Source organism: Mus musculus, chromosome 4, assembly GCF_000001635.26.
Source record: "Mus musculus strain C57BL/6J chromosome 4, GRCm38.p6 C57BL/6J".
In the NCBI taxonomy this organism is placed as follows: Eukaryota; Metazoa; Chordata; class Mammalia; order Rodentia; family Muridae; genus Mus; species Mus musculus.
The window spans coordinates 139,100,926-139,127,940 of record NC_000070.6 but is presented as its reverse complement, the minus strand read 5'-3'; the positions used below and the strand labels follow the sequence as shown (position 1 = coordinate 139,127,940).

Genomic DNA, 27,015 nt, shown 5'->3' with positions numbered 1-27,015 from the left:
CCAATGGGCCTCTCTTTGCAGTGATGGCCGACTAGGCCATCTTTTGATACATATGCAGCTAGAGTCAAGAGCTCCGGGGTACTGGGTAGTTCATAATGTTGCACCTCTGTCTTCATTTCTTAGAAGGATAGCACCAAGGTTGTAATTCTCCTTCATGGTAATTTTTTTTAGATTTAAGTATTTAGTGTGTGTGTGTGTGTGTGTGTGTGTATTTCCATGGTGTGCATGTGGAAGTCAGTGGGACAACTGGTAGCAGTGAGTTATCTTCTGGGAATATACTCAGGTCACCAGACTTGGCAGCAAGCATATTTACCCACTGAGCCATCTTCCTGGTCCAGTGAGTGATAAAGTGTGATCAGAAAATGGAGGTAAAACAGGAGAGGCGCAGGACAGAGGAAGCACCAAGATAGAATTGGCTGCACATCCCAGAGTACACCAGCCCACAGGGTGAGGACAGGCCATGATTTTGTCAGTTCTTTGAGACAGAGTTTCTCTTCTCTCCTTAGCCCAGGCTATCCTAGAATTTACTTTGTAGACCAGGCTGGCCTCAAACTCAGAGATCCACTTGCTTCTGCTAAGATTAAAGGTTTTGGTCATTTCTAATGCTTGGATTTGAATATGATCCAATAACAGTTGAAAGAAGGGGTTCAGGTTTGAGGGAGTAGCAGAGTTCAGGCTCTGAGTGGTTTGACCCACTGCAACGGGCTAGAGAAAGCAGAGCATAAGGAGAGAAGGAAGGAGGCTGAGTAGGTTGCACGTGATGGTCCTGAGAGGATGAAGAACACTGCTCTTCTGCAGCTGTTCCTTCCCGTTCCCCTAGGCAGCAGTGTGCATGGCTCTTTGACCCTCCCTGCTGTCTGCTTTCCTGGCACTTCAGAATGGAGATGGAGGCTCAGGGAGTGACGGCTCTCCCTGAGATGTGCTCAAAGAGGAGAGGGTTACTGCTGTTTCAGTTCTGTTTGATGATGGTTTTGCTCTGGCTCTGCAGACTGCAGAGCAGCTGCTGGGACCAGACAGCCCCAGTGTGAGCCCCTCTCAGTGCTGGGCATGGAATCCAGGGCTTTGCATCCTACCTCTGCGCTGTGCCCTCAGTCCCAAGGGGACACTACAAGTGTTGAACAATTCTGTACTTTTAAAAAGTGCCCTTCAGGGTGGAGATGGACTCAGCAGTTAAGAGCACTTCCTGCTCTTTCAGAGAATCTGCATTGGTTCCCAGCACCTCCATTACAGCTCACAACCACCTTTAACTCTGCTCCAAGAGGCTGACGCCCTCTTGTGACCATCTTAGGTTCTGCTCTGGCAAGCCCAAACCAACTGATGCAGAGCCAACTTTGTAGCCCCACATCTTGTAAAAACGATAGATTTTTGTGTTTGTGTGTATGACTGCCTGTATGGAGCACTGATTGTGGATGTCCACAGAAGTCAGAAGATGGTGTTGAGTGCCCTGGAGCTAGAGTTTCAGGTGGTTGTAAGAACAGCAAGCACTCCTAACTACTGAGCCATCTCTCCAGCCCCCAAGAGAAACAGTTCTATTCCCTCTGTTAATTTCAGTTTAAAATACCTATTTATGTTGTTGCAGTTAGTGTTGAAGAATAGATAATTTATAAGATTGCCTGACCCAGTTCCCTGACTTTGGATAGGAGATACCAAGAGACAGACATACCAGGTCCTTTCTCATCTCCTCTCCAGCCCTTACTTTTTTCTTTTGTCCCCCCCCCGCCCCCTTTGTATTCTTGGGGACCAAACTCAGGCCCTAGAGCATGCTCTCCATGGCAGACTGTGGCCCTCCCTCACATTTTTACCCTTCTCCTTGGTTATGTTCATCCATAAATTTAACAATGTCTGTGTGACAATGTCCTAAGACAGTTGGTACTTAGGTGTTCGTTAGTATCCCCTTTCCTGAGGCTGCAGTCATTTTCCCTTGGAGTGGGGGTTGCCATCTGACATTTGTAGTTTGCTTCAGAACTTGATTGTCCATCCTCTTTGGGATGTCAGTCTCTGCAGAAAGGGACTGTCCTGTTCACTCTGGATCCCTCCCAACCCCTGGTTTGAGGGAGGGACATGGTAATTGTCAAGTATAAGACACGTATTGCTGAGAATTTTGGAGCCTATATTCTCTGCTCATGTCTGAGACCCATATCTGAGTATGTTTATTAACTGAGTCAAATAGCATTTAAATTAAAAAGTCAAGTATATTTTGTGTCAGTTTTTGCTACTTTACATATGTGGTCAAGTGTCTTTGAACTCTTGGGGGCTTTTTTTGTTTGTTTTAGTCTTTTTGTTTGTTTTGGGTTTTTTGAGACAGGGTTTCTCTGTGTAATGGTCCTAGCTGTCCTGGAACTCACTCTGTAGACCAGACTGCCCTTGACTCAGAGATCTGCCTGCTTCTGTCATGTACCACCACCACTTCCCAGTAGGACTTTTTTTTTTAAGATTTATTTATTATTATATCTAAGTACACTGTAGACACACCAGAAGAGAGCGTCAGATCTTATTAAGGATGGTTGTGAGCCACCATGTGGTTGCTGGGATTTGAACTCATGACCTTTGGAAGAGCAGTCAGTGCTCTTACCCGCTGAGCCATCTCTCCAGCCCCAGGACTTTTTTTTTAAACCAACTTTTATTTCCTTGTTGGACATGAGTTATGGTCAAGAGATCTTAGCATTTAAAGTAGTATTAAAGCCTGAAAGGCAAAGGCAGGAGGATTGCCACAAGTTCAAGTCCAGTCTGGACTACAGAGTGATTTCCGAGCTGGCCAAGGCTACATTGGCAAAACCTTATCTCAAACAAACAAACAATACAAAGTGGCATAATTACTGTCTGGGAGCGCAGGGAGCGCAGTGGTGTTTAACAAGCAGAGGCGGTGGTGCTTCAAGGGCAGTGCCCGGGCCTTACTGCAGGAAATTAAAAAGGAGTGAGAAATATTACATTTTATGAATGGCATGTTCCATTAGTTTTATGTGAGTGCGTCATTAATGGTTTTTGCTGATTTTATGGATTTATTTTTAAGTTTTATCAGGTTTATGGGTTTCTCTCCACTCAGTTCCAGGGCTGTGCAGCTCGCTTTCCTTTTATGTGCGGCATAGTTTATCTTGTGCACACCCTTGAATGTGACAGAGTGTGAAAAGACACACAGGTGTTTAGATTTTAATTTCTGAGACAGAGTTTCTCTGTATAGCCCTGGCTGTTCTGGAACTCACTGTGTAGACCAGGCTGGCTTCATCACACACATTGCCTGGTCTGCCTCTCTGGTGCTGGGGTCAAAGGCGTTCACCAGCACTTAGGTCTGTTGGGGCATAGAAGGTAGAGTGCCCAGGATTGGAGGAGGCCTGGTTGTCCTGGTCTCTGCAGAGCTGGTGCTCTCAGCCCCTCTTAACCACTCTGGGCTGCATGGGAGATTATTCATTCTCTCCCCCCCCACCTCTTTCTCTCTCTCTCTCTCTCTCTGTGTGTGTGTGTGTGTGTGTGTGTGTGTGTGTGTGTGTGTGTGTGTGTGTTCAAGTGTATGTGGAGGCGAGATGGAAGGATGGACATACAAGGCTACCATACCTGGCAGACTACAGAATGAGACTGTCTCAAAAATAGAGTATACTTTCCCAAATATTTTAATACTAGTAATTGTCATAAGCTGGGTGGTGGGTGCACATGTAATGAGGGTCTGGGAAAAAGGGGTAACATTCAAGCTCTAGCTTGAGAATATACATGTAGACTTTTAGAAGGTACATTTGGAGGACTGTGCTCCAGTGCCCAGAAATTGCCCTGTGTCCTAGAGGAGAGAAAATCTAAGCCAGGCGGTGGTGGCACATACCTTTAATCCCAACACTTAGGAGGCAGAGGCAGGACAGTCTCGGAGTTTGAGGCTAGCCTGGTGTACATAGTTCCAGGACTACACAGAGAAACCCTGTCTTGTTGAGATGGGGTGGGCTATCTCCTAGGAGTGGGTGGCAGCTGGAGCTGCACTTAGCACATAGCCCTCCTCAGCTGCCTAAGCCCATATTGCAGCTACCATTTCTTAAAGCAGGGGGCATGGGGAGCGGGTTAAAGAACTCAGGTGGGGAGGGGTCAGAATTGAGGCAAAAAAGGGAGGGAGGTCACTGATGGGTGTCTTTACACCTACTAAGAAGTTTTGGATCTCATTTTAAAGACCTCCCTCTCATAACCCTCCACCCCTAGAATCTTGTTGTGTAGCCTACACACACTGCTGTTCTGTCCCTACTAAGTTTCTTTTTTGTTGTTGTTGGTGGTGGTTTTTAAAGATTTCTTTCCTCTCCCCCCCCCCTCCTTTTTTTTTTGAAGAGAGCATTCCCTCTGGATGTTCTGGAATTGGCTTTATAGACCAAGACTGGCCCTGAATTCACAGAGCTCTACCTGCCTCTGCCTCCTGAGTGCTGGAATTAAAAGGCTGCACCACCATGCCCAGCTTAAAAGATTTCTTTGAATTATTTTTAAGCCCTATGTAGTGGCACATGTCATGAAAACATTGTGTCTGGACATGGGTATGTATGCATGAGGGCAAGTGCCCAGGGAGTCCAGAGGCAGCAGGTGGAGTTATAGGCAGTTGTGAACATACAACATGGATTTTAGGAGTCAAACTTGGGTCTGCTACAAAAACAGAGCAGTTCTGAACCATCTAACTGGCATGAGAGAGCATTTGTGCATGCATGCATTTTCTTGTGTCTGTAGAAACTCTTGTGATGGTTTCAAGTGAACTTGAAATGTAGAAATAGATTTTGTTATCATTCTAATACTAACTTCCAGAAAGCAGTCTATCTTTAAAGAACTGCTTTGTTGCTGGTCATAGGTGGCACACTCTTTTAATCTCAGTACTAGAGAGGAACAGGCAGTTGGATCTCTTAAGTTCGAGGCCTTCCTGGTCTACAGAGTGAGTCCCAGTACAGCCAAAAAGCAAAAACAAACAAACAAAACCCCCAAACAAACCAACCTGCTTTGTTGAGGTGTATCTCAAGCAGTATTCATTCTATTTAAAGTATTCACAAAATTGTACAGTCAGCCTCAGTCTTATTTCAGGATATAGCTGTTCCCATTTGGATCCCCCCAGTCCAGCCCCAGCAGCTACTAATCTATGCTATTTCGGACATTGTGCATAATGAAAATATTAAATATATACCTTGTGGCATAGGGTGTGGCATGTGCCTGTTATCTCAACAGTCAAATAGCACAAGTTAGATGATTGCTTGGAGTTTGAGGCCAGTCTAAGCCACAGTGTAAGACTCTTTAAAACAAAACACGCTGGGTGTTGGTGGCGCATGTCTTTAATCCCAGCACTTGGGAGGCAGAGGCAGGTGGATTTCTGAGTTTGAGGCCAGCCTGGTCTACACAGAGAAACCCTGTCTAAAAACAAAACAAAACACGACACATGTGGTCTCTGGTGACTGGGCCAGTTCGTTAATTCAATTTTCTTGCTCTTTTAATGATTTATTACTTTTAAGTGTGTGTGTGTGTGTGTGTGTGTGTGTGTGTGTGTGTGTGTGTGTGAGGGGCGGGGGGGAGAAGAGAAAGGAAGAGAAAGAGAAGAGAGAGTGTTGAGAGAATGCTGCAAACTCAGCATGCACATAGAGGGCAGAAGATGGCTTTTGGGAGCTGGTTCGCCTTCCACCTTGTTCTGAGGCAGTCTCTCTTGTTTTTACCACTCAACTGTGTAAGCCAGACTTCTGATCTGCCAACTTCTGAGCGATTCTCCTGTCTCTGTATTCCCTCTTGCCAAAGGACTGCTAATTTGATACCATGTCCAGTTTGATACCATGTCTAGACATCGAATTGGGAACTTCGGTTCCCAGACTTGAGCAGCAAGTGCTTTCTACTCATAGAGCTGTTCCCCAGAATTCTGCTGATACGTTTGAGTCTTGTGAATAGTGTTGCTATAGTTAAGTGACAAGGTGAAGTGGCTATGTCAGGTGATGTAGATGCACTTGTTGTTTTGCTGATAGACTCCTGTGGTGTTTTGCTAAGGTAAAGCCTATGGGAGAATATGTGATACTTGGAGAAAGTATAAATAGGACTCAATGGACAGTGACAGCATCTTGCATAGCTAGCCTTGCAGCACTTCTTTGGTCTGGAGTCTTCACTGATCTTCACTTAGTTGAGAGACACGGCAGAGAACTTCTGCTGTTGTCCCAGTTGGCTCTGGTCACTCCTGCTGACTCCTGTTGATTTGGTGGGGGCCTGGCTGTTTCTGCTGGATCATCCAACCGCTGTGATTTGTGTGTTTTCCTGACTGTACTAAACTGGAGTGCTAGTATCCTGACAAATGGAGATTAAAATTGCCCCAAAGTGATCATTCTAAACAGGCCCAATCCCCTTGTCCTTTTTACCATCTTTTCTCCCCTACTTTTAGACAGTGGGCTAGAAGGGGAGTCAAAGTGTATAAGAATTCTTATTAAAAGTAGGGTGTTTTGTTGTTTTTGTTTTTTTGAAATCTAAGCCTACAAGGTTTATTCATTTCTCTTGGGTATGTGCCTAGGATGGAACTGTTGGCCCTTAAGAGGGACAGAATTTCAGATATCGGAAAAATCACTCAAGTACATGAGAATAAATTGGTAGGAGGTGGGTCCAAAAGGAAAGTGGGACGTGGGTTATTGTGTCATGGTAAAAATTCCACTAAGGTGAGAGGATGAGGCGAATAGCAGAATTTAGCAGGAGCCCAAGGACAGCAAGCTGACCCAAGGTAGTGGTGTGCTGAACTTGTATGTGGTTGATGACTTGTGGCTTTGTGGCATGGCTAGAGTGCGTTCCTAGAGGGGGAAGTTGCCCAGTATCTTGTTCATGAAAACAGGATACTCCGTGACTTAGCCTGCTTCCCACTTAGCCAGGAGAGCAGTAAGCAATCAAGTCTGGTTAGATTAATTGTTTAAAGCTGTTTACTAAACGTTTCACTGAAAGACCTTTGAATGAAGTCATGGAAAAGGAAAGCCGGTTCGTGTTTTTTCTTAAAGTACCAGTCCATCTAATGGGTTCGGTGGCTCACCAGGGACTGCCTTTTGGTACTCCACATTTGCAAGCTGACGCCTGGCTCTTCAGGGACCACTATCAGTCAGGCTAAACTATATACTTGAAAGACTCTTGGTTCTGTCTAGTTGAGGTTTCAAGATAGTCTATGTTAACTGTTGAATTAGTAGTCATGTTTTGTTTGCTGTGGTTTTTCAAAACAATGTGAGCAAACTTTTTTTCCTGTTTGTAGCAGTGGTGTAAATAACGGACATTGTGATCTTGCTGGAGAAGAATGTCCTGCAGGCATTACAGAATAATGTAATTAGGTGATATATGGAACTTGGAAACATTTAAATTTTGTTCTGCTGTGGTTTTATACTTCCCTGAAATGTGATCTGAAACAGTTTATTAGTAAATATGCTGAATTGCTTTCTTTGGCAAGTGCATTTCAGGATTGAGTCCAAGAAAAAATTTAAATATTTACTTATAGAAGTTGTTTGGTGTGGTAATATTTTTACTGTGGCTATTGGAGCCTGTCTGAGTCTGAGGGAGGGAAGCAGCAGCAGCTAACATTACAGAATGTCCCATATTGCCACGCTGGGTACTCGGACACGTTACCTGTTGTGTTTGTTTGATGAGTAATTCATTAGAGAAATTGATAATACTTTTGTCTTTGAGAAGTAGTCCTGTAGCTGTAACTAGCCTGTGTGTCCACTCTGGCCTCTAGCTCACAGACATTTTCCTGCCTCAGTTTTGTTGTTGTTTGTTTGTCTAGCAAGAGAAATACTGTTTGAAGCGTGTGTGGAGATTAAGGCTGACTTGTTGGTTTGGTTTTTGGTGCTGTGATGGTACAGGCAGAATCTGCTCTATTGCTGAGCCACACCTCCTGCTTGTAGCATCCCCACGAGGGGCTGGAGAGATGGCTCAGTGGTCAGGGGCCCTGCTTACTCTTACAGAAGATCTAGATTGATGCCCAGCTCCCACATTGTGGGTTCATAGCCCTTTATAGCTTCAGTTACAGGGGGCCCAATGCCTTCCTCTGACCTCATTGGGCACCAGGGATGCATGTGGTAAACATACTTGTAGGCAAAACACGCATCATATAAAATAAATGAAAAATCTGTGCCAAATTATAAGCACTACAAGTTCACAAAGAGGATTTTTGTTGTTGCTTTGTTTTTAGACAGTTTCACTGTAGTCCAGGCTGGCCTTGAACTTAGAATGATCTTCCCAGCACTGACCCCAAGTACTGATAGTACAGATGTTAGCAACAAGAACAGAGCTGGGGACTTACATTACCCTACTTAAGTACAAAGCAGGGCAGCATTGGAGGAAGGATATACACATAGAATAGTACGGAGTCCAAAATAGGTCCAAGAATGTGTGGCCAGTTCATTTTTGACAAACACAATTTAATGGGGAGAAGAAAATCTTTTCAACAAACTACAGGAACAGCTGTGTCCACACAGAAACAGAGCGGAGCAGATCTGAGTGTAAAAGCTGCAGCCGCAAAACCTTTAGAAGGAAGCAGACCAGAGAGTGTCTGTGCCTGGGCTGGAGAAGGCCTAGGACAGAAACAGCAGTGCCTACAGAGAAGACACACTGGGTTTGCTCACACTGGAAAACTGATTTCTGAAAGACTCTATTGGGAATTCTTGGTGTTGTTTTCATTTCTGTTTTTCAAAACAGGGTTTCTCTGTGTAGCCCTGGCTGTCCTAAAACTTGATCTATAGACCAGGCTGGCCTTGAACTCAGAGATCTACCCGCCTCTCAACAAGTATTAAAGGTGTGCACCACAAACACCCAGTTTTTATTCTTTTTTAATGTTGGGGATTCTTAGCAGTGCATACAGCTGACGGAGGACTTGTTTGCAGCACATGGGAGCTCTGAATCATAAGAACTATGGTAGGGTGTTTGAAAGGGAGTTTTACTCACGGTAACTAAGTACAGGAAAGAACAGCTCCATCAGCACTCACAGTGGGAACTTGAAGTAAGATTATGAGGTACCCTGAAAAGCCATTAAAATCGCCAAGCTTTACAAGTCAGACAGTAGTATCACTGAGATATGGAGCAGGATATGACGCTGTATACCATGGGGGGAAGTGTGAGCAGGTAGGATTACTTTGCCTGAGAGTCTGTTTCTTTGCTAAGAAGAATGGGAACATGGCCACACAGGCATTACATGAATGTTCCTAAACCCAAACTAGGAGCAACTCAGATGTCTACCTGCTGTTGTGTAGTGAACCAACAGCTGTGAACACGCTTTACACCAAGAAACTCACAATGGGAAGGACTCACTGCTGATATCTGTGACATCACAGTTCCAGTTATATATAAAATCCTAGAAAAGATACTCTAATATAATGAAAGGAAGTAGGTGGATGATTTCAGGAGGCTAAGGGGAGAGGGAGGAATGGACATAGAGAGTACAAGTGATGGTGGTATTTGCTGATCTCAGTGCTGGCTGCACAGGCATGTACAGATACAGGAACTTCTAAAGTTTGACACTTTTTGCCCATGCATCCATGTATACATGCCATGGCTTGTGTGTGGAGGTCAGAGGCAGGGTGGCATGGTGAATTGTGTAAAGTTGTGAAGTCTTCCCATGTCTCTTCCTTTTAGTAGGATAGGGAAACTGGTTCATAGTTGAGTTTGGGAGAAGTTGGCCCCCAGTGCTTGCTTTAGTGTTGGCGTCTAAACTAACTACGTCATAATGCCTAGGCTTGTCTGTTGGTTTTGCAGTGTGCTGACATAATGGTGGACACATTTCTTTTCATAGTGCTTTGGCAAGCTTTTGTGAGTTCAGATAAATGCTTCTGTCTCCTCTTCCTCTCCCTCTCCTCTTCTTCCTCCTCTTCTTCCTTTGTTGTCAGAACCTTCGCAAACATGCCACTCAGACTTCGTTCTTGATAGGTTTGAACCTGAAGCAGGTGACTTAAGTTCCATCCTTGGGAAGGTTTGTCCTAGAAAATGGCCAGCTTCTTGTCATCGTGCAGATGACAGTCTAAATATCAGAATAAATGCCATCAACTTTAGCTTTTCACAAAGAAAATGTATTCTAAGTACAACTTCAAACTTTAGATCTGCTTATAACGTTTATGTGAGAGTATTTTCCCGTTCACTTAGTCTATGAGAACTAAGTTCTTGGATTCTTGTTGGTGAGGCTTGTAGTGCTGTGTAGTTAAGGTGGCAGAGCTCTGCTGGAGGACAGGCTGCTGCTGCTATCTCAACTTACAGTCTGGCAGAAGCTCCCAGAAGCCCTGAAATTCATTCAGATCCATCCAGCACCTTTGCAATCACCTCTGTGTGTGTTAAGTTAAAAAAGATTGATTCGTGCCAAAAAGTATCTGTCCTGGGGCTAGAGAAGAAGGCTCTGTGGTTAAAAGCATGCACTGATCTTACAGAAGACCCAAGGTCAGCTGAGCGGTGTGGTCCATGCCTTTAATCCCAGCACTCAGGAGTTTGAGGCCAACCTGGTCTACAAAGTGAGTTCCAGACAGACAGGGATACACAGAAACCCCACCTCAAAAAACCAAACCAACCAACCAAACCCAGAGGACTCAAGTACAGTTCCTAGACAGAGCCCAGGTCAGACACTTATAACCATAGATAGCTCCAGGGGATCTGTTGCCCTCTTCTAGCTTTTGAGGTACATATACTCATACATGTGAATGTGTGCAAATATCCACACACAACACATTTTTAAAATACATATTTATTTTAAGAAAACATTTGTGGGGCTGGAGAGATGACTCAGCAGTTACGAGCACCGACTGCCCTTCCAGAGGTCCTGAGTTCAAATCCCAGCAACCACATGGTGGCTCACAACCATCTGTAATGGGATCTTATGCCCTCTTCTGGTGTGGTTGAAGACACAGTGTACTAATATAAATAAAATAAATAAATCTTTAAAAAAAAATTGTTCTTTTCCCATCTCCATTAATCTTTGTCCAGGATCTCTTAGCTAAACAGCCACTCTGGATCCTAAGAAGTTCCTAAGTGCTACCAAAGGCTGCCTTTGCCTTCCGCATATTGCCTGCCTGTGGCAGCAGGCTCCAGGTTTGCCTAGCCTGAAGTACTGGGATAGGAGAGGACAAAGTGCAAACAGCAGTGCAGAGAAGGGAGGCTGAAAACTGCACCTCGGGGCTGCATGCAGCACAGGGGAGGGACTTTACCCAGCTGCTCAGGCCCTGAGCTCCACAAGAGGTACCTCAAAACAAATCTACACTATGGAGAGACTCTGAAGTTTGCATCATGTCTCCTGCTGTAGGCTCCTCTAAGTGCTGTCTCCTCCTCTATGACACTTTTGACTCTTGCCCTCATTCTGCCAATCAACTGCATACAGTGCACATCTGATGGGCTTGGCTTCTTCCCCCTTGGTGAGCCCTTTACTGCTCCATTGCTCAGCTGGCATCAGCCATGAGGCCTTGGCTGTGGGTATGACATGAAGGCCGGTTGGCTTTATCTTTTCCCTCAGCTCTATAACATATAGCAGCAGGGAGCTCATGATAGCCAACTCTCACCCCTTTCCTTTCCTTCTGCTATTGTGCCTTACACTTCTGCTTTCTGGTCATTACCTATCCCAACCCCAAGTGCCCTTATGTGGAGATGTCATTTCCCACAGCTTTGAACAGCTCACATTAGGCATTCCCTTTGTATAATTAAGGAAATGCCTGAATTACTGGCCTGAATGCATCTGAAAGGAGTTAGTCTCTTGTACTGAGTCTAGTTTAATTATAATGGTTAAAGACTTGCTAGTTTACCCGAGTGTTGCTGAGGGCAAGAATTAAGCCTTGTTGTGATGCAGTTTCCCTTCTCTGAAATGGGGCTTATATAGAAGTTTATGTAAAGATGAAGTGAGGAAACCCAGGAGCACAAGCCCTACCTAATGAGGGCTTTTCACTCTGCTGCTGTGCAGTTCTTGAGCACGGTGTAGATGTTAAAATCTTTTTTAACTTGTATTTGTGTGTGTGTGTGTGTGTGTGTGTGTGTGTGTGTGTGTGTAGGGGGGCGGGGGTTCTGCCTGTTTTATGTCTGTATACCACATGTGTGCAGTACTTGAAGAGGCCAGAAGAGGGCACTAGTTAGATCCCTCTGGGACTGGAATTACCGATGATTGTGAGCTGCCATGCGAGTGCTGGGAATTGAATCCAGGTCTCTGGAAGAGCAGCCAGTTACTCTCAACTGCTGAACCATCTCTCCAGCCCAGCGTAGATGCTTTGAAAACTTGGTCACATTTAAGAAAATTCCCCACCCCTTCTTCCATCAGTTGTTAGGTAGTGTACTTCTGTCTGGAAAGTATCTCTTGCCCTCCAGGGTGTTCCGCACAGCTCTCAGATGAACCAGAGTTTAGCTTCAGTCATGTTACTCCTTTCCTCCTCTAGGACTGTCTGTGCCGAGAACTGTTTCTGTAGAGTGACTTGGTATTCCCCTCCAGAGTGTCATCTGCCCTCCTGGGTGTGTGCAGTCACACAGCCTGGGTTTGTGTGTGTGCTTGAGTGAGTCACTGACCCCCTCTGAGTTGTTCCTGTCTTCCTGTGAGATGGGTTCATAGTAAAGCTTGCAAGGTGCTCACCACGCTGATGTTAGGACCAAGGCACACCAGTGACCATGAGAGAGCATTTGATGTGTTTCTATATAATTCTGTTTGTTATTTTCCTCAGCCTCCCTTTAATAACCAATCTTTGAGCTGCTTCTCATTTTCCCACATAGTGTTTCCACACAGGAATGAGTTAACTGTCAGTAAAATGTCTGCAGCTGTGTTTCTTACGTTGTGTCTTCCTGAAGGCTGTGCAGCTTTCTGTTGAAGTGCGCTCGAGCTATAGGTGCTACTTTCAAAGCCCTTCTGAGTGCTTGCTCCCATAATCACGTCCACACTCACCCTCCATGCCTCTCTGCACCCTGCTCTGCCTTCCCTGATCAGAACCCTTGTGATTGACATTCACCCAGAAAACCCCTTAGGACACGCCAGCAACATCCCATGAACAGACGCCTCCTCAGTCCTTTTCCTGCAGAGCCCAAGCGAGGCTGAGTCCCAGGAAGCTGTCCCACAGCCTCAGCCACCAGTGTTTGATCTTTGGTCTGGCACTGGTATCTTTTCTTGGCTATTCCATAGGACTTGGCATTACCTGGGACACTTGGGACAGCCTGTCTTGGCCTTGGGATTAAGTAAGCACCATGCAGAGCTGACGTACAACTGTATTGTTTTCTATCATAAATTGGGCTTAGAGCATCTTTCATAAATGAGGAATGTTTCTTGGAAATGTGTTTCTCATGGAGGTCAGTCCCAAGTGTTCTTCTCTATAAAAGCACACTCTTGTTTGTTCTATGGTAACACATGCTTTTTGACTGTGTAATATCGATAGAAATATGACTGACAGGAAAACATGTCTGTTATACATAGGTCAATTTGGCTTAGTCCATCCTAGTGTGTAAATACAGTTTTATTTAACCAGGGAAATCTTCATTATATTTTAAAGCAAAATGATCTAGTTGCAATAAATCTGAAGGGATTCTTTGTTAAAGACAAGAAGAATTGGGTGTGGTGATGTACATTTTATAATCCCAGATTTTGAGGGTTCAAGGCCAGCCTGAGTGACATAACAAGGTTGTGTACGCATGAGCGCGCACAGACACACACACACACTCACACACTCCAGATGAGTTCACACAAATGAAACATAGACAGTTGCTCTGAGTAGGAAATAATAGATTTTGAGCTCACCTGATGACCGTGAACACGTGAGCCAGTGACTGTACTGTAAGAGGATTAACTAGTATGCTTTTGACATCTTTTGAGTTCTACAATGACAACAACAGAGTTTAGTACTTGTTACTGAGCTCTTCGCTGTCAGTCCTAGAGCCGCCGCTGCAGTAAGCAACCCTCCAGGGCAGATTGTTTTCCCTGGGGCTGAGCAGGCTGGGGCTGGGCCTGGTAAGTGATTGACATAAAGTTGGGGATTACCTTGAGGCCTTCATGCCGCCCGCCCGCTGGCAGGAGAGTGGTCCTCCAGTGTTTACTGCTTGTCTCTTCTGTCAGACACTGGTGGGCACACAGTTAAGGACTGGGGGTTTCCAAGCCTTTTCACGTGTATAATAAGCAGCTGAGTGGGCATGGGCTCTCCTGTAACACCATGGGAGCTGTACAAAACCGAGTGGAGATGCTCTCCAGTTTTATTTTTAGATACAGATTAAGTTTTAGCCCTGATAACTTGCTGGTTCCAGTCTTATGAATAGTGAATCCTTTTTTAAAATGTTAAATGTACACTAGAGTGTGAGGTCTTAGAAAATAGTCATTTAAGAAGTTTTTTGTGAGACTGGACAGTGGTGGCACATACCTGTAATCCAGTACACAGGAGGCAGAGGCATGCTGATCTCTGAGTTCCAGGCCAGCCTTGTCTACAGAGTGAGTACCAAGAGAGCCAGGGCTACACAGAGAAACCCTGTCTTGACACTCTACCTCCAACAAAAACCAAACAAACAAACAAAAAGCTTTTTTGTTGTTGGTTAATAAAAAGAATCTGTGATAGGTTCCTCCCCACCATATGACCTCCCCCCAAGATGATTTTGCTCTGTTGTACCACCTGGCCTTAAACACCTGGGTCTCCTTGTTCCCTCGGCCTCAGAAGTAGCTGGGACTGTAGACTTGCAACCCAGTGGGTTTTTTGTTTGTTTGTTTTAAAGATTTGTTTATTATATGTAAGTACACTGTAGCTGTCTTCAGACACACCAGAAGAGGGAGTTAGATCTCATTACAGATGGGTGTGAGCCACCATGTGGTTGCTGGGATTTGAACTCAAGACCTCTGGAAGAGCAGTCAGTGCTCTCAACCATCTCTCCAGCCCCCCCCAATGGTTTTCAATAAACATTAACAAATTGTTTATTACATCTGTTCACTCTATTTTATATGAATGTATATTTGTACACCACATGTGTGCTTGGTGCCCGCAGAAGTCAGAAGAGGGCATTGGACCCCCTAGAACTAGAGTTAAGAATGGTGGCAAGCCACCATGTGAGTGCTGGGAATCAAATATGGGTCCTCTGTAAGAGCAGCCAGTGCTCAACTGCTCAGCCATCTCTCCAGGTCCCCCCAACCAGTGATTTTTTTTTTTTAATGTCCTACAGGGAATCTCTGTATGACTTTTTGTTCTTTCTCTGGGACTGCTCATCCCTTGTTGGGAGTGTGATGCAGTTTCAGCCTCCACAGAGTGGGCCACACAGGGTCATGCTTTGCTCCAGCTTGTTCTGCAGAGCCTGATGGTGACAGCAGTCAGCTTATGGAGCCTCTTGGGAATTCCTGCAGGTTGGGTTTTCTTTCATCTACAGTAACGTGGACTTTGTGCCTAATCTGTAGCCTGGGAGCAGATTCTGTGTCTGAATGTTTCACCCCGTGATTACCCTGTGTTACAGCGTACATTCTACCTTTAAAGTTACTTAAAAGCATGCATTTAGGCACAAGATAAATCCATGCTATATGTGTAGTTGTTAGAAATTGCATTCTCTGTGTCAGGAGCTAGAGAGATGGCTCAGTGGCTAAGAGCACTTAACTGCTCTTGCAAAGGACCTAGGTTCTGTTCCTTAGCACCCACATATGGTCATTCAGTCATGTGTAACTAATTCCTTCTCCTGACCTCCATGGATACCAGGCACACACTTGGTGCATGTACATAAATGAAGGCAAGACACCCATACTCACAAAATAAATCATAAAATCTTCATGTTAAAAAACCAAACAGTGTCAGAGAAGCCAGCAAGTGCTTAGCTGGTAAAGCGTGTGTGACACACACACATACATTCACACACACAGATGGAATAATAGCAACTTAAAAACCAGCACCAAGGCAAGGGGCTGGAGAGATGGCTCAGTGGTTAAGAGAGATGACTCACTGCTCTTCCAGAGGTCCTGAGTTCAATTCCCAGCAACCACACAGTGGCTCACAACCATCTGTAATGGGATTCGATGCCCTCTTCTGGTGTGTCTGATTACAGCTACAGTGTACTCATAAAATAGATAAGTGAGTAAATAGATAGATAAATAATGAACCAAATGACCAGCTAAGGAACTGCTCCACTCCCAAAAAATGTTTCTTTGCCGATTACTGACACACAAGTCAGCAAGTGTGCACCAGATTGCATGGTTAGAGTAATTTGAAATAATGTCTTTGGAAAGATTTATGCCAATTCTTTTTCCTCTCTAAAAGAACTGGCTGCAGAAAACATGGGCTCTGGGCCTGATGTCAGTCTTGTGTTGTTTCCCCCTTGTCCCCCTCTCCCTGATGACTGGTCTTGGCTGTGCGTGTGGAGATGTGTGCTGATAAGCCACACTCTGAACCTGAGGGTTCTTTGTCATTTCAGACAGCATGGGCTTTTGAGAGCACCAAGCTGGGAGACAAAGTTATATAAACTGCATTCGTAGTTAAATATTTGCTTTCAGGGGAGGGGAAAAAATGCTTTGTACTTTTCCCTTTGGCTTTTCTTCCAGCAGAGCTTGTCATGCAACAACAAGAAGTGGCCAAAGGCAGAGAAGACGCTTCTCTCTGTGCTGCTTTGTTTTTATTGTAAGGCAAACCTTTCCTGTCCAATTGTTCTAAAGTTAAACCTGGCCTAGAGGTGCCAGGCTTGAGTGGAAGCAGCTGCAGAGTCCCCAGGCCAGGTGGGACTGTCTTTGAAGCAGCATGCTGCCTTTTCAAAGAGAAGGAGCGAGCGAGGGCTTGACTCCGGGGAGCTCAGCATTCCAGCCTTGGCATCTCTGACTGCAAGTGTGCTAGCTATTACAGGTGAAGCAGATAGGAACCCTTTTCTTGTACAGAGTAGTCCTGTTTGTGTCTCAGTAATCCAGAGATGGAGGGTGGAGTCTCAGTTAGGAATTAAAAATGTAGCAGCCCCAGTCTAATTAAGGTTCCTTGAGAACTGGGTTTGGCTGGGGCTTTGAGCTCAGTTATACTTTCAGATGAATACAGTTGGCAGGAGCTGGCTAGCTTGGTTGGTAAACTGAACTCTTGATGGCCCGTTCTTGGTTGGTGTGGGCGTGGCTCATCTTTTGATTGAGTGGTGCTGATAGCTGTGGGCTCAAGCATCACTAGGAAGCAGCTAGCGTCAGAGAGCTTGCTTTCTTTGGGAAAAATGTAAGAGCAGACCTGTAGTCAAAGGGACAAGAAGCATGCCACATTAGTTTCCTCTGGGCTTTTGACTCCTTTGGCAAAACCTTGCCTCCAGCTGGAGACCCGCAAAGGCCCTAGCTGTAGCCTACCTGCTTTCACTGACCTGCCTCTGTGAGCCAGTCCAAACCCTTTGCCCCATGCTCTAGGACCAATGTGCTGCTTCCTACTCACTCTGCAACTGCAAGGGGTGAAGCAAGTTGCCTTGAAACCAAACCTCCTGCCATTTTGTAAGCCAAGCAAGCAGTGGCAGATTCCAGGGCTTGGTGTAGCGATGACAGTAGTGTCTAGCCTCTGAAGTTCTACAGTCCTGCCAGGTAGGCTAGTCTGTGTGATATATGTGGTAGTGTTAGTCAAGGAAGAAACCTGAGCAAGCCCTCCTTGTTACTAGCCTGGCTGCCTAGTGCTCTGGGCTGGTGCGCCGAGAACATGGCTCATGTTCTAATTGCATCTTCACTCCTAGACATCGGGACACTCCAGTTCCCCATAGAAGGTAGTGTTGGTGGGCTGAAAGTAGAGGAGAATCCTCTTTCTGGATGTCCTGGGGACAGTGGCATAATGAGACTGGCAGAATTGGCCCCACTGGACTACTTTATAAGTGATAGGTTGTTTTGGCAAGTTATTTTCTACATCTGGAAAACTAGGACATACTACCATAGAAGTTTTAGTTTTTGAGGCAGGGTCTCATGTAGCTCAGGCTTGCTTTGAGCTTGCTATGTAAATAAGGATGGCCTTGAACTCCTTCCGGTCCTCTTGCCGCATCCTTTTCCCATGTATTGGGATTATAGGAGTGTACTAGCATGCCTGAAAATATTTGAGATAAAAAGAATTTTCTTGGGCTGAGAAATGGCTCAGTGGTTAAGAGCACTGGTTGTTCCTCCTGGTAGGGTGACAGTGAAGGTAGGGTTAGTTGTTCAGGTTCAATTCCCAGCACCCACATGGCCTCTTAAAACCATCTGTAACTTCAGGAAACCATCTGGAAAGAGGCTCCAACAGCCTCTTCTGGCCTCCATGGTCAAAAGGCATGTACAAGGTTTATAAATATAACTGCAGGCAAAATACTCATACCGTAAAATAAAATGAAGACTTTCTTGGAAAGGAGGTGCTGGATATTCATGATTGAATTAACATTCAATGTTAATTCACTTTCATTTTCATTTTGCCAACCTCAATTGACTACTTACCAAACCAAGTTTGGCAAACTATTTCCCCAAGATTTTTTAAAGTGAAAATTGGGGCAGCATAACTGATTTTTTTTTTAGATACTGAATTTTAAATTTTGTACCAAACTAGATCATAGCATAGGCTATGTTGTACAGGGCCATGTTTAATTTCGTTAAACTTTACATGGCATCAGCTAGCCATGTATCCTGTGCGTGTCAGCTGTGCGTGCATTCACAGAAACGCATCCTTGGTGAGCTTGCTGTTTCATCACGCTTTGAACTCAGGCCTAAACAGGGCAGGTCAGCACACAGCGAGTCAAGTCATGGTCACGTGCTCCAGCCCATCACTGATATACTGAATGTTCTGGTGGCTCTGACACAGTGGCAAGAGTCTGTGTCCAAAGCCATCAGAACATAACAGCATTGTGACAACACAGGTAATACGTCTAGCATGTGCGCTTGCTCTCGGCAAGTGTGACCCCTGGACTGTCACAGAGACAGACATGGGCATGTCATACTCAGACTACACTTGGGGTTTGTTGTGGTTGAGTTAGTTTTTCAAGACAGGGTCTCTCTGTGTAACTCTGACTGTTGTGGAGCTCTTTTTGTAGACTCGGCTGGCCCTAAACTCTGAGATCTGCCCGCCTCTGACTTCTAAGTACTGGGGTTAAAATGTGGGCCATTACCAACTGACTAGACTACACTTTAAACATCAACAGTAAATTACCTTAGCTCATCTTATCTTGGTGGTTTTTAGTTGTTTCTTTTTTGGTAGAAAACAGGTTTATTGAGTATACTATAAGTAAAGTCAGTGTGACGGGGAGTGACATGAATACAGCACACAAGCTCGCCGTGCAGCTCTGGCTCCAACTCACTGTGTAGACCAGACGAGTCTGAGCTCACAGAGATCCTCCTACCTCTGTTGGGGTTTCAGGCATGGCCACCATTCCTGGCAAACTTTTTATTCTTTTGTAGTTGCATTTAGCTTGAAATATAAACATTTTATGGTGTTTCTTTTATATTCATATTCTGTAATCTTTTCTATTTTTAATTTTTCTTTTTTACATTTAATTTTTTTTTTTGCTAAAATTTGCCCCCACCCCACCCCCACTCCCACATATACACATGTAATGTCCTAGGCCCGCATTTATTCCTGGGGTCAGAATCATTCATAGCACCTTCTTCCAGCTCCACGTCACACCTCGCTGGAAGGCGAGCTGCAGTAAAGCACGCAGAACTGTCCCCTCCTGCCATGACAGTCACTGCAGGGCACCTGGACAGCCTGCTTGAGGCGACCTCTTCAGAACCAGCCTGGAGCTTTGTTTTGTTTTGTTTTGCTTTCTGCTTTTCTCCCCAGGTTTGTTGGTGGCAGGGAATGCACCATGAACATTCCTCTCTGGCAACAAAACCCTCTTGGTGTGGGGTCCTGTTTAACTTTGTACAGAGCTCGTCGAGTCTTCAGAAGTATCTGCTAGGCCCTTCATTGGGAATTCTCTGGGCTTTTCCTTCTGCGCTTGCCTTTCTCTGGTCTCTCCCTCCACTGCTGGTTCCTGTTTCAACCCCAGGAAATTTGTGGTCCTACCACACATGTAGTCTGTCATTGACCACATGTTAGGTACTTGTCTGTCTATGAAAGAAACACATCACGGTCATGTATGTGATAGACTGATGGAAAAACCTGCTGAGCAAGGTGGTACATGTCTTTAACCCAGCAGAGGAAGCAGAAGCAGACCATGTCTACATAGAGATTCCAGGCGAGTCAGGACTACTTAGTGAGACCCTGTCTCCACTCCCCTCCCCACAAAAAAATGCTAATAATCTTCCTGGGACCGGGGAGATGATTCAGTTGGTAAAGTGCCTGCCATTCAGCCATGAGAACTGTACCTCAATTTTAAGAACCTACATTAAAAAGAAATAAAAGCCCAGCTTTGGAGGTGTGCTTGTATCCCAGCAGGGAGAGGTGATGTTGGGTGAATCCCTTGAGCTCTCTCGTAGCTGAGCTCTAGGCCAGTAAGAGGCCATCTCTTAAAAAACAAAACGTTACTGGTTCTTGAAGAACAACACCTGAGGTAGTTCTCTGGCTTCCACACATGAGTGCAAGCACACACACATATACACCAAAAGAATAAGTATATTAATAAACAAACCATTTTGTGTGATAGCATATATACTTTCTTAACTAACGCCATCTAGGCGGCATGAGTGACAAGAGAGTTTCAGGGTCAGAACTACACCCCTCACTTGCTCACACTGTTTTCATGAACAGAAATGTTAGCCTGCTTGAGGAATGCTCTGAGGTGTTGTATTGCACTACCTAGAGAATTGGCTCCCTCCCCTGTGATGTCTCTATGTATGTATGTGATATTCTGAGTACTAAGCACAGGGCCTTGTGTGAGGTAGGTGCTGTACCACCAAGCCATATCCCTAGCCCAGTAAGAAGGAACTTAGAATCCCAGCAGCACAAAGCTGGGTGTGTGGGCACACCTATCATCCTAGCACTTGAGAGGCTGAGGCCATGCTGGACCCCAAAGTACCACGCCAGCCAGGGCTGTTCTACAAGGTGCTGCTTCACAAAGCAAAACAGCAACAACAACTTAGATTTCGGCACTACAGGTTTTTAGCAGGTGAGAACCAGTGCTTTATGTGGCTTACTCATAAGAAGGTTGGACCAAGACTGCTGGGTCATGGAGCAGACACACAGAACATCAGAATAATCTGGGCCTGGTATGGTAGTGCAGCCTGTAATCCCAGTAGGACTAGGTTGGAGGACTGAGGATTGGAGGGCATCCTGGGCTACAGAGTCAGACTATGTCTCAAAACCAAAAACAGAGCATCAGATGAACTGAACATGATGGTCTGCGGGTCTGAAAAGGAAAACAACCAGAGCTTGGCTCTAGCGGAGAAGTAAATTCATGTAGGTTGATGTACAAGTGAGGATCATGTCAGTAGATAGCCTGGGGCGTCCCTTATACAGTGGGACTGTAGACATTTTTCATGCACTTGATGGGAACACATAGCTAGCGCCAGCATTGATCACACCAACAGTTATTAAGGTGGACTTCAGTTCACACACACATGTGTCCTTTTCTCTCTTAAAAGAAAACAACTAAATAACAGTGTAAGTTATGTGTGGCTAAGCAGAAGTTCTAATGTTGGCATTCAAACTAGGGTTTTATAAATTCTGACTCAATTTATCCTAAAACCAGAGCTTTTTCCAAGCTGAGGTCAGAGTGAGGCATGAACATGGCTGGGGATGCAGCTCCATGCTGAGCCCTTGCCTGTCATGTGTGAGGGCTCAGGGGAGGATCCTCAGCTGGGCGAGAAGCGCTTCTCCCTCTCTCAACACTGACTTGTGTGATAGTGCAGCCTTTGGCCTTTTGCAATCGTTCTCTAGATCATTTCTTCCACTCAAAACGTGTTCCGCATCACCTTGAGAACCACCGTGACAAGGCAGGTGACTCAGTGAGCCCCTGTGAAGGGGGAGGCTGCTGGTCAGAGGTGCAGAAAGAATCTAGAGCAGTACCTTAGGCTCTCCATCCACACCCCAAGACAAATGATAGGGAATCGAGTTTCTCATTTCCTCTGTGAGCAGCGAGACAGAAGGCATCTACAGTATCCCTGACAGTAAGAAAGGTTAGCGACCCAGACCACAGACTTCCAAGTAATCCGACTGGTCTGTTATGTTCATTTGGGAGAGATCTGTTAGTTCAGCTTTGTTAGGGGCTCGCTGGCACTGCACTCTAACTAACACTGTTTTCCATTTTCACAGGTACTGGGTTTGGATTAGGAATTGTTTTCTCCCTCACCTTCTTTAAGAGTAAGTGACTTTGACTGGCTCCTCACTACAGTGTCTGTGTAAACCCTGCCAACCTGTCCACCTTAGAATGAGCTAGATGGAGAGTGTGGATGAAGTCTGCATGAGTTGGACATCTCCAGTGTTCCCTAGAGGCAGTGAGTCAGGGTTGTCTGGTGTCTTAAGCATGACATCCTTTCAAAAGCCTCCATTTCATGCTGGCCAGGCTGCATGGCCACATATTTCTAAAGTGACCTGGAGATAGAGCTTGCTGGTAGTAAAGGCAAGTGGGCCAGAAATGCCCCTGCTTCTCCCTGAGAGTCTGAGCGGTGAGCAACAGGATCCCCTTCTTGGGAAAACTTGAAGTTTGAGTACTGACTAAAAGCCAAACAGGTCACCTTGACCTCAGTTCATGAAAAACTGACAATGACTGGAACTAGAGGGATGTAGACTTGTGTGAGGGAGCCCCATGGTGTTCTGTGAGTAACCAAAGTTGGTGAGTATTCGTAAATTGACATTAATAATAAACAATTCAGGCACCTGACCAATAGATGTTCCTCTGACGAGGCTAAGACTATATAGTTCAGTGCACAAATGACAGACTGGGCTCTTTGCATCAAATGTAGCAGCCCAGGCACCTAATAAATGTGCTGGATTACAGTGGTGTCTGCTGGCCCATCACGTGTTAGCAATATAATGTTTGCTGGGCACACATCTGGGGCGGAGGATTTATGTGCTCTTAACAGTTCCCTGTTGGGATTTCTTGTTTTCTGCTCATAGGAAGAATGTGGCCATTAGCCTTTGGTTCTGGCGTGGGATTGGGAATGGCCTACTCCAACTGTCAGCATGACTTTCAGGCTCCGTATCTTCTACATGGAAAATACGTCAAAGTAAGGACAGAATCCATGTCTTTCCCTTCACAGAATTCTCTAAAATTTTACTAGTTTTGTTGTTTGTGTTTATTTTATGAGTTTTGCATGTATGTCTGTGTACCATGTGTATGCTGGTACCCACAGAGGCCAAAAAAAGTGTATGAGATCCCCTGGGACTGGAGTTATAGATGCTTATGAGCCACCATATGGGTGTTGCACCAGAGTCCTCCGTAAGAGCATTCAGTGCTTCTGCCTGATGTCAGCAAGGGGCTGACTGCTGCATCAGCCTGGTGGCAGGCTGCTCCACTGCTGTGTTCTGCACCCTCCTGGCAGCAAGGAGCAGGCAGAGCCTTGGGTCTTTCCATTGTTCCAGCTGAGCTGTGCTGGACGATGGGTCCTCAGTGATTTGCATATGAGATGGTTAATGGCTGGGAGGGACTGTGGAAAATGTTACAGTTCCTACAGCTTTGCACATGCGGCTCTAAAATGGCCTTGTAACTTCATTTGGACTTGAGTCTGTGCCTGGATGTTGTCATCCTTCTCTCTCTGCCCGGGAACCAAATCCCATTGGAGGCTTGTGTGGGATGGCTATATTGTGATAACTGCTGGGCACGAAATGGCCAGGTCCTGTATACCTCCCTGGGGACTTTCTTCATAGTCTTCTTCCTCCCTTCTCAGTAGATTGTGGGAGAGGTGCTGTGTCTTCACTCAGCAGAGGACAAGAGTTGTCCAGAGTGAGGAGCTGCCAGTGACCAGAGTTAGCAGCTGCTGTCTCAGCTGTGCTTGGCACTCACCTGTGACCTCCTGGGTTAGCTCTCACTGTCCATGGCTGCCCCTTCCGGTCTTCTCCCTCGCAGGCTGGGGACTCTGCTTGTGAGGGAGATGGAAACAGAAAGTTTGCAGTGATGGGACCATTGGTCCTGGGGTTGCTTGAGGCTGCAGCAGGTGGAGTCAGAGCATCGCTGTCTGTTCTAACCAATGTCCTTGCTTCATAGGAGCAGTGACTTATGCTGAGAACATCCCAGCGGGAGGAAAGAGAAACCATGTTTATTCCTCAGGAATACTGAAGTGCCCGGAGTGCGCTGACATCCTGTGATGGTGCCATCAGCAACGCTTTCAACTCCAGCCACTGTTTGTGTTTGAAACCAAGTCTGTTGCTTTTGTATTATCTCTTTGGAAATTGTAAGGAGGTCTTAAATAAATTAAAAACGGGAAGCCCAATGCAAGCAATGCCTTTATTCCTTTATGTTGCAGGAGGCTTCTATTTGAATGGCCTAGCTGTGGCCTCTGTGACCTCCTGAAGACACAGACATGTCCAACGCACTCCCCTAATGCACAGTTGACCTTCCCACCCCCATCCCAAGACTGGTGGCACCCCACTGTGTGTGATGATGGCCACGGTGAGGTCTTCAGGAGCACACTCCTGATGGGTGCACCAGTCTGCCTCACTGATGTCTGTCCCCTGCTGCATGGAGCTCTGACTGACAGTGTGGAGCTGGTGGCCAGCCCCAGCCTGGATGGAAGGACATGCTGAGGTCTGAGCACAAGTGGCCACTGCAGTACCCTCTGTCCTTGTGGGTTTGTGAGGCATGACGTAGACCGTTTTCCAGTTACTTTTGATGTGTGCAGCACATGTGAGCTCGGGCTTTTGTAGGTGTCTACTGTGAGTGCTCTCACAGTGACGGAAGTGCTTGTAGCTAGGAAAAACAAGCAGTTCCTGAGCTATCCAGGGCAGGGGGAGCAGCTCGGGGGCGGGGGGCATCAACCAACACAGGGCACGTAGGTTAGACCTCAGTCCTTTAGTGAGTAAGTTCAGGGTAGCCTCTCCCCTCCCTCTGCATTTTTCTCCCTTATTCTTTATTCTATTTTCCTTTCCAGAAACATGTTTGGGGCCGTGGATCCGAACAGGCAACAGGGGTGCTCTGCCAAAGATGGGCTGTGCCCAGGACAGCAAGTCATGGTCATGGCACGCCTCAGCTGCTTGGCTGTGTTTCATACGGCTCTCTTAACCCGTGCAGAGCAGCCATGCCGTTAGGAGACAGTAGAACAGTACTCCCGCAGCTGGCTGGGTTCCTCCCTCCAGCTCTTCTCCATGTTAGCTTTCTATATAGTAGCCCCTAATTCCCCCTACCTTTCTGCCTTAAGAGTTAAGTGACAGCCCTCCCCAATCCAAAAACACAAAGGGAAGACTGTGTCCCCAAGTCTCTAGGTAGAAAATGACAGGAACATGGAATGGACAGGGACATCTCTGTTGTACCGATCTGGTCCCTTAGCACCCTTGGGTTCTGCAGAAGTGCCCCAGGAACCAGCCCACTCCTGGAGGGAATGATTTGGGACCAGGTAAAGGAAGGCCCGCTGTTTGTCTTGGTCCCAGAGCGGTTTGTATTCCCACCTTGTAGCTCTTGCAGAGGGCATCCATCGGAGACACAAAGCCTGATCTTGTCCTCCCGTCCCTGCCCCCACCTCAGATGAGCCTGCAGAAGCCTCAGAGCTTGTTGGCGAGGGGAAGCATTCTGTTCTACTTGAAGTTTCACTCGGAATTGAAATCCTCTGGAGGCCCTGCTCCACTGTGGAATTGAGACGCTTTGGCTTCATCTCTCCTTTGCCCTCCTGGAGTCAAACACAAGGAAATTCATGGGTTTAAGGATCAGTGATGGGCACCCAGCTGGGCACAGGACGCTAGAGCAAAGCTGTGGCGCCCCAGAAGTGGCCTGCACTGCCAACATACATAAATACATACAGCCTGAACTTGACACTGTATAATTTAGCCCAGAACAATATGTATTTTGAACTCATTTAGATGGATGACTTTTGTATTCTGAGTGGCTGGGGAGCCTTCATTGGAGCACATTTACTGTCTACAGAGGCAGGCCTTTGTTCTGAGACGTGGCTTTTGGAGCATTTTGCTGAGCTGTCCCTTTGAGTGAATGTCACCCTCTCCCTGCTTTCAAAAGACCCAAGAATGCAGTCCCACAACCCTGCTGTAGGAAACAGACACTGGGCTAAGAAGGGAGATGGCTCTTGTTTTTGCTGTTGGTTCTCAAACCTCTGTTTACATTTTTTTTTTAATGTAACCAACCCATAATTGCATTTTGCTTGTCATGGTTCAATCTGATTGCATTGTTGGAAGGCCTATTTTTGAGCTTGTCCAAATAAACTCTGCAGAGCGTTTCCACGAGGATGGAGTCCATGGAGCTGGGTCTGCCTTCCTCGGACTGAATGGTTTCCTGTTGCTTTCTAATTGCATACATGCAAAGGGGTGGAAGGGAGAGTGGAAATTCTAAGTGCTGAAAAAAAAAAAGTTAAATTTAGGAGAATAAGCTCATCTGGAAGCCATCACCACTTCCTTCAAGTGTGCTGAGAGCAACGGGTGGTATCCGGGCACATGTCCTGGGCAGGCGCAGGCAGGGAAGATGTCCTGTGTCTAGCAAGCAGCTCTGTGTGAGATAGGGCAGCAGGAGGGAGAGGCAGGGCCATACAGTAGGAAACTGCAGACCTACAGGCTGGACAATCAACCCAAACGCCTGTTCAACCCCTCACCTGCCAGGCACCAGCCGGAGGGTCCGAGTCTTCAAACTTCAGCTTCTTCATCTGTAGCGGAGATCAGAGACAATTCCCACCCCACAGGCTTTGCGGTTTATCTGGGTGTGCTTTTAGCATGGGGTATAAAAATACTATCTAGGGCAGAGCTCAGGGTTCCTCACTCAGCACACAGACATTATATGGTATTAGGACAGGTAGCTTGTTTCAGAGAACTGTTAGAGTTAAAATCCACAAAGCAACACACACCCCCACCCCCACCCCCCGCCTAAGAACCATGACGGCTACTGAGTGTGTGTGTCCAGGATTATAGACTTTGGTTGCTCGACCCTCACTTTGGGGAGTTAGCGCTGGAAGCTCAAGGGGTGGGGGTGGGGGATGAGGTGTCAACAGCTCTTGGGGAGGTGGGATAAGTGAGGACCCACTATTCTTCAGTAGTGAAGAAATAGCCGCCCTAGTGACAGTATCCCTAATACTCAGGAGGGAGGGCCGGAATGATCTCAGCTGGTGAGTTCCAGGCCAGCTGGGGCTACATAGTAAGA

At 46.1% G+C, this 27,015-nt stretch overlaps 1 protein-coding gene across 2 annotated transcripts in view; it reads left to right on the top strand.

Moving 5' to 3' along the window:
• The window catches only part of Micos10 (mitochondrial contact site and cristae organizing system subunit 10), a 29,300-nt gene extending 3,173 nt beyond the window's left edge, over positions 1 to 26,127 (top strand). For both annotated transcript variants that reach the window (NR_033745.1, NM_001163006.2), the window contains exons 2-4: positions 22,038 to 22,085; positions 22,842 to 22,951; positions 23,929 to 26,127. Coding sequence is in view for 1 of the 2 variants with exons in the window: in NM_001163006.2 (NP_001156478.1) it covers positions 22,038 to 22,085; positions 22,842 to 22,951; positions 23,929 to 23,937 (167 nt within the window). In the remaining variant the exon portion in view is untranslated. The remainder of the gene's footprint in view (positions 1 to 22,037; positions 22,086 to 22,841; positions 22,952 to 23,928) is intronic.
• The last annotated feature ends 888 nt before the right edge of the window (positions 26,128 to 27,015 follow it).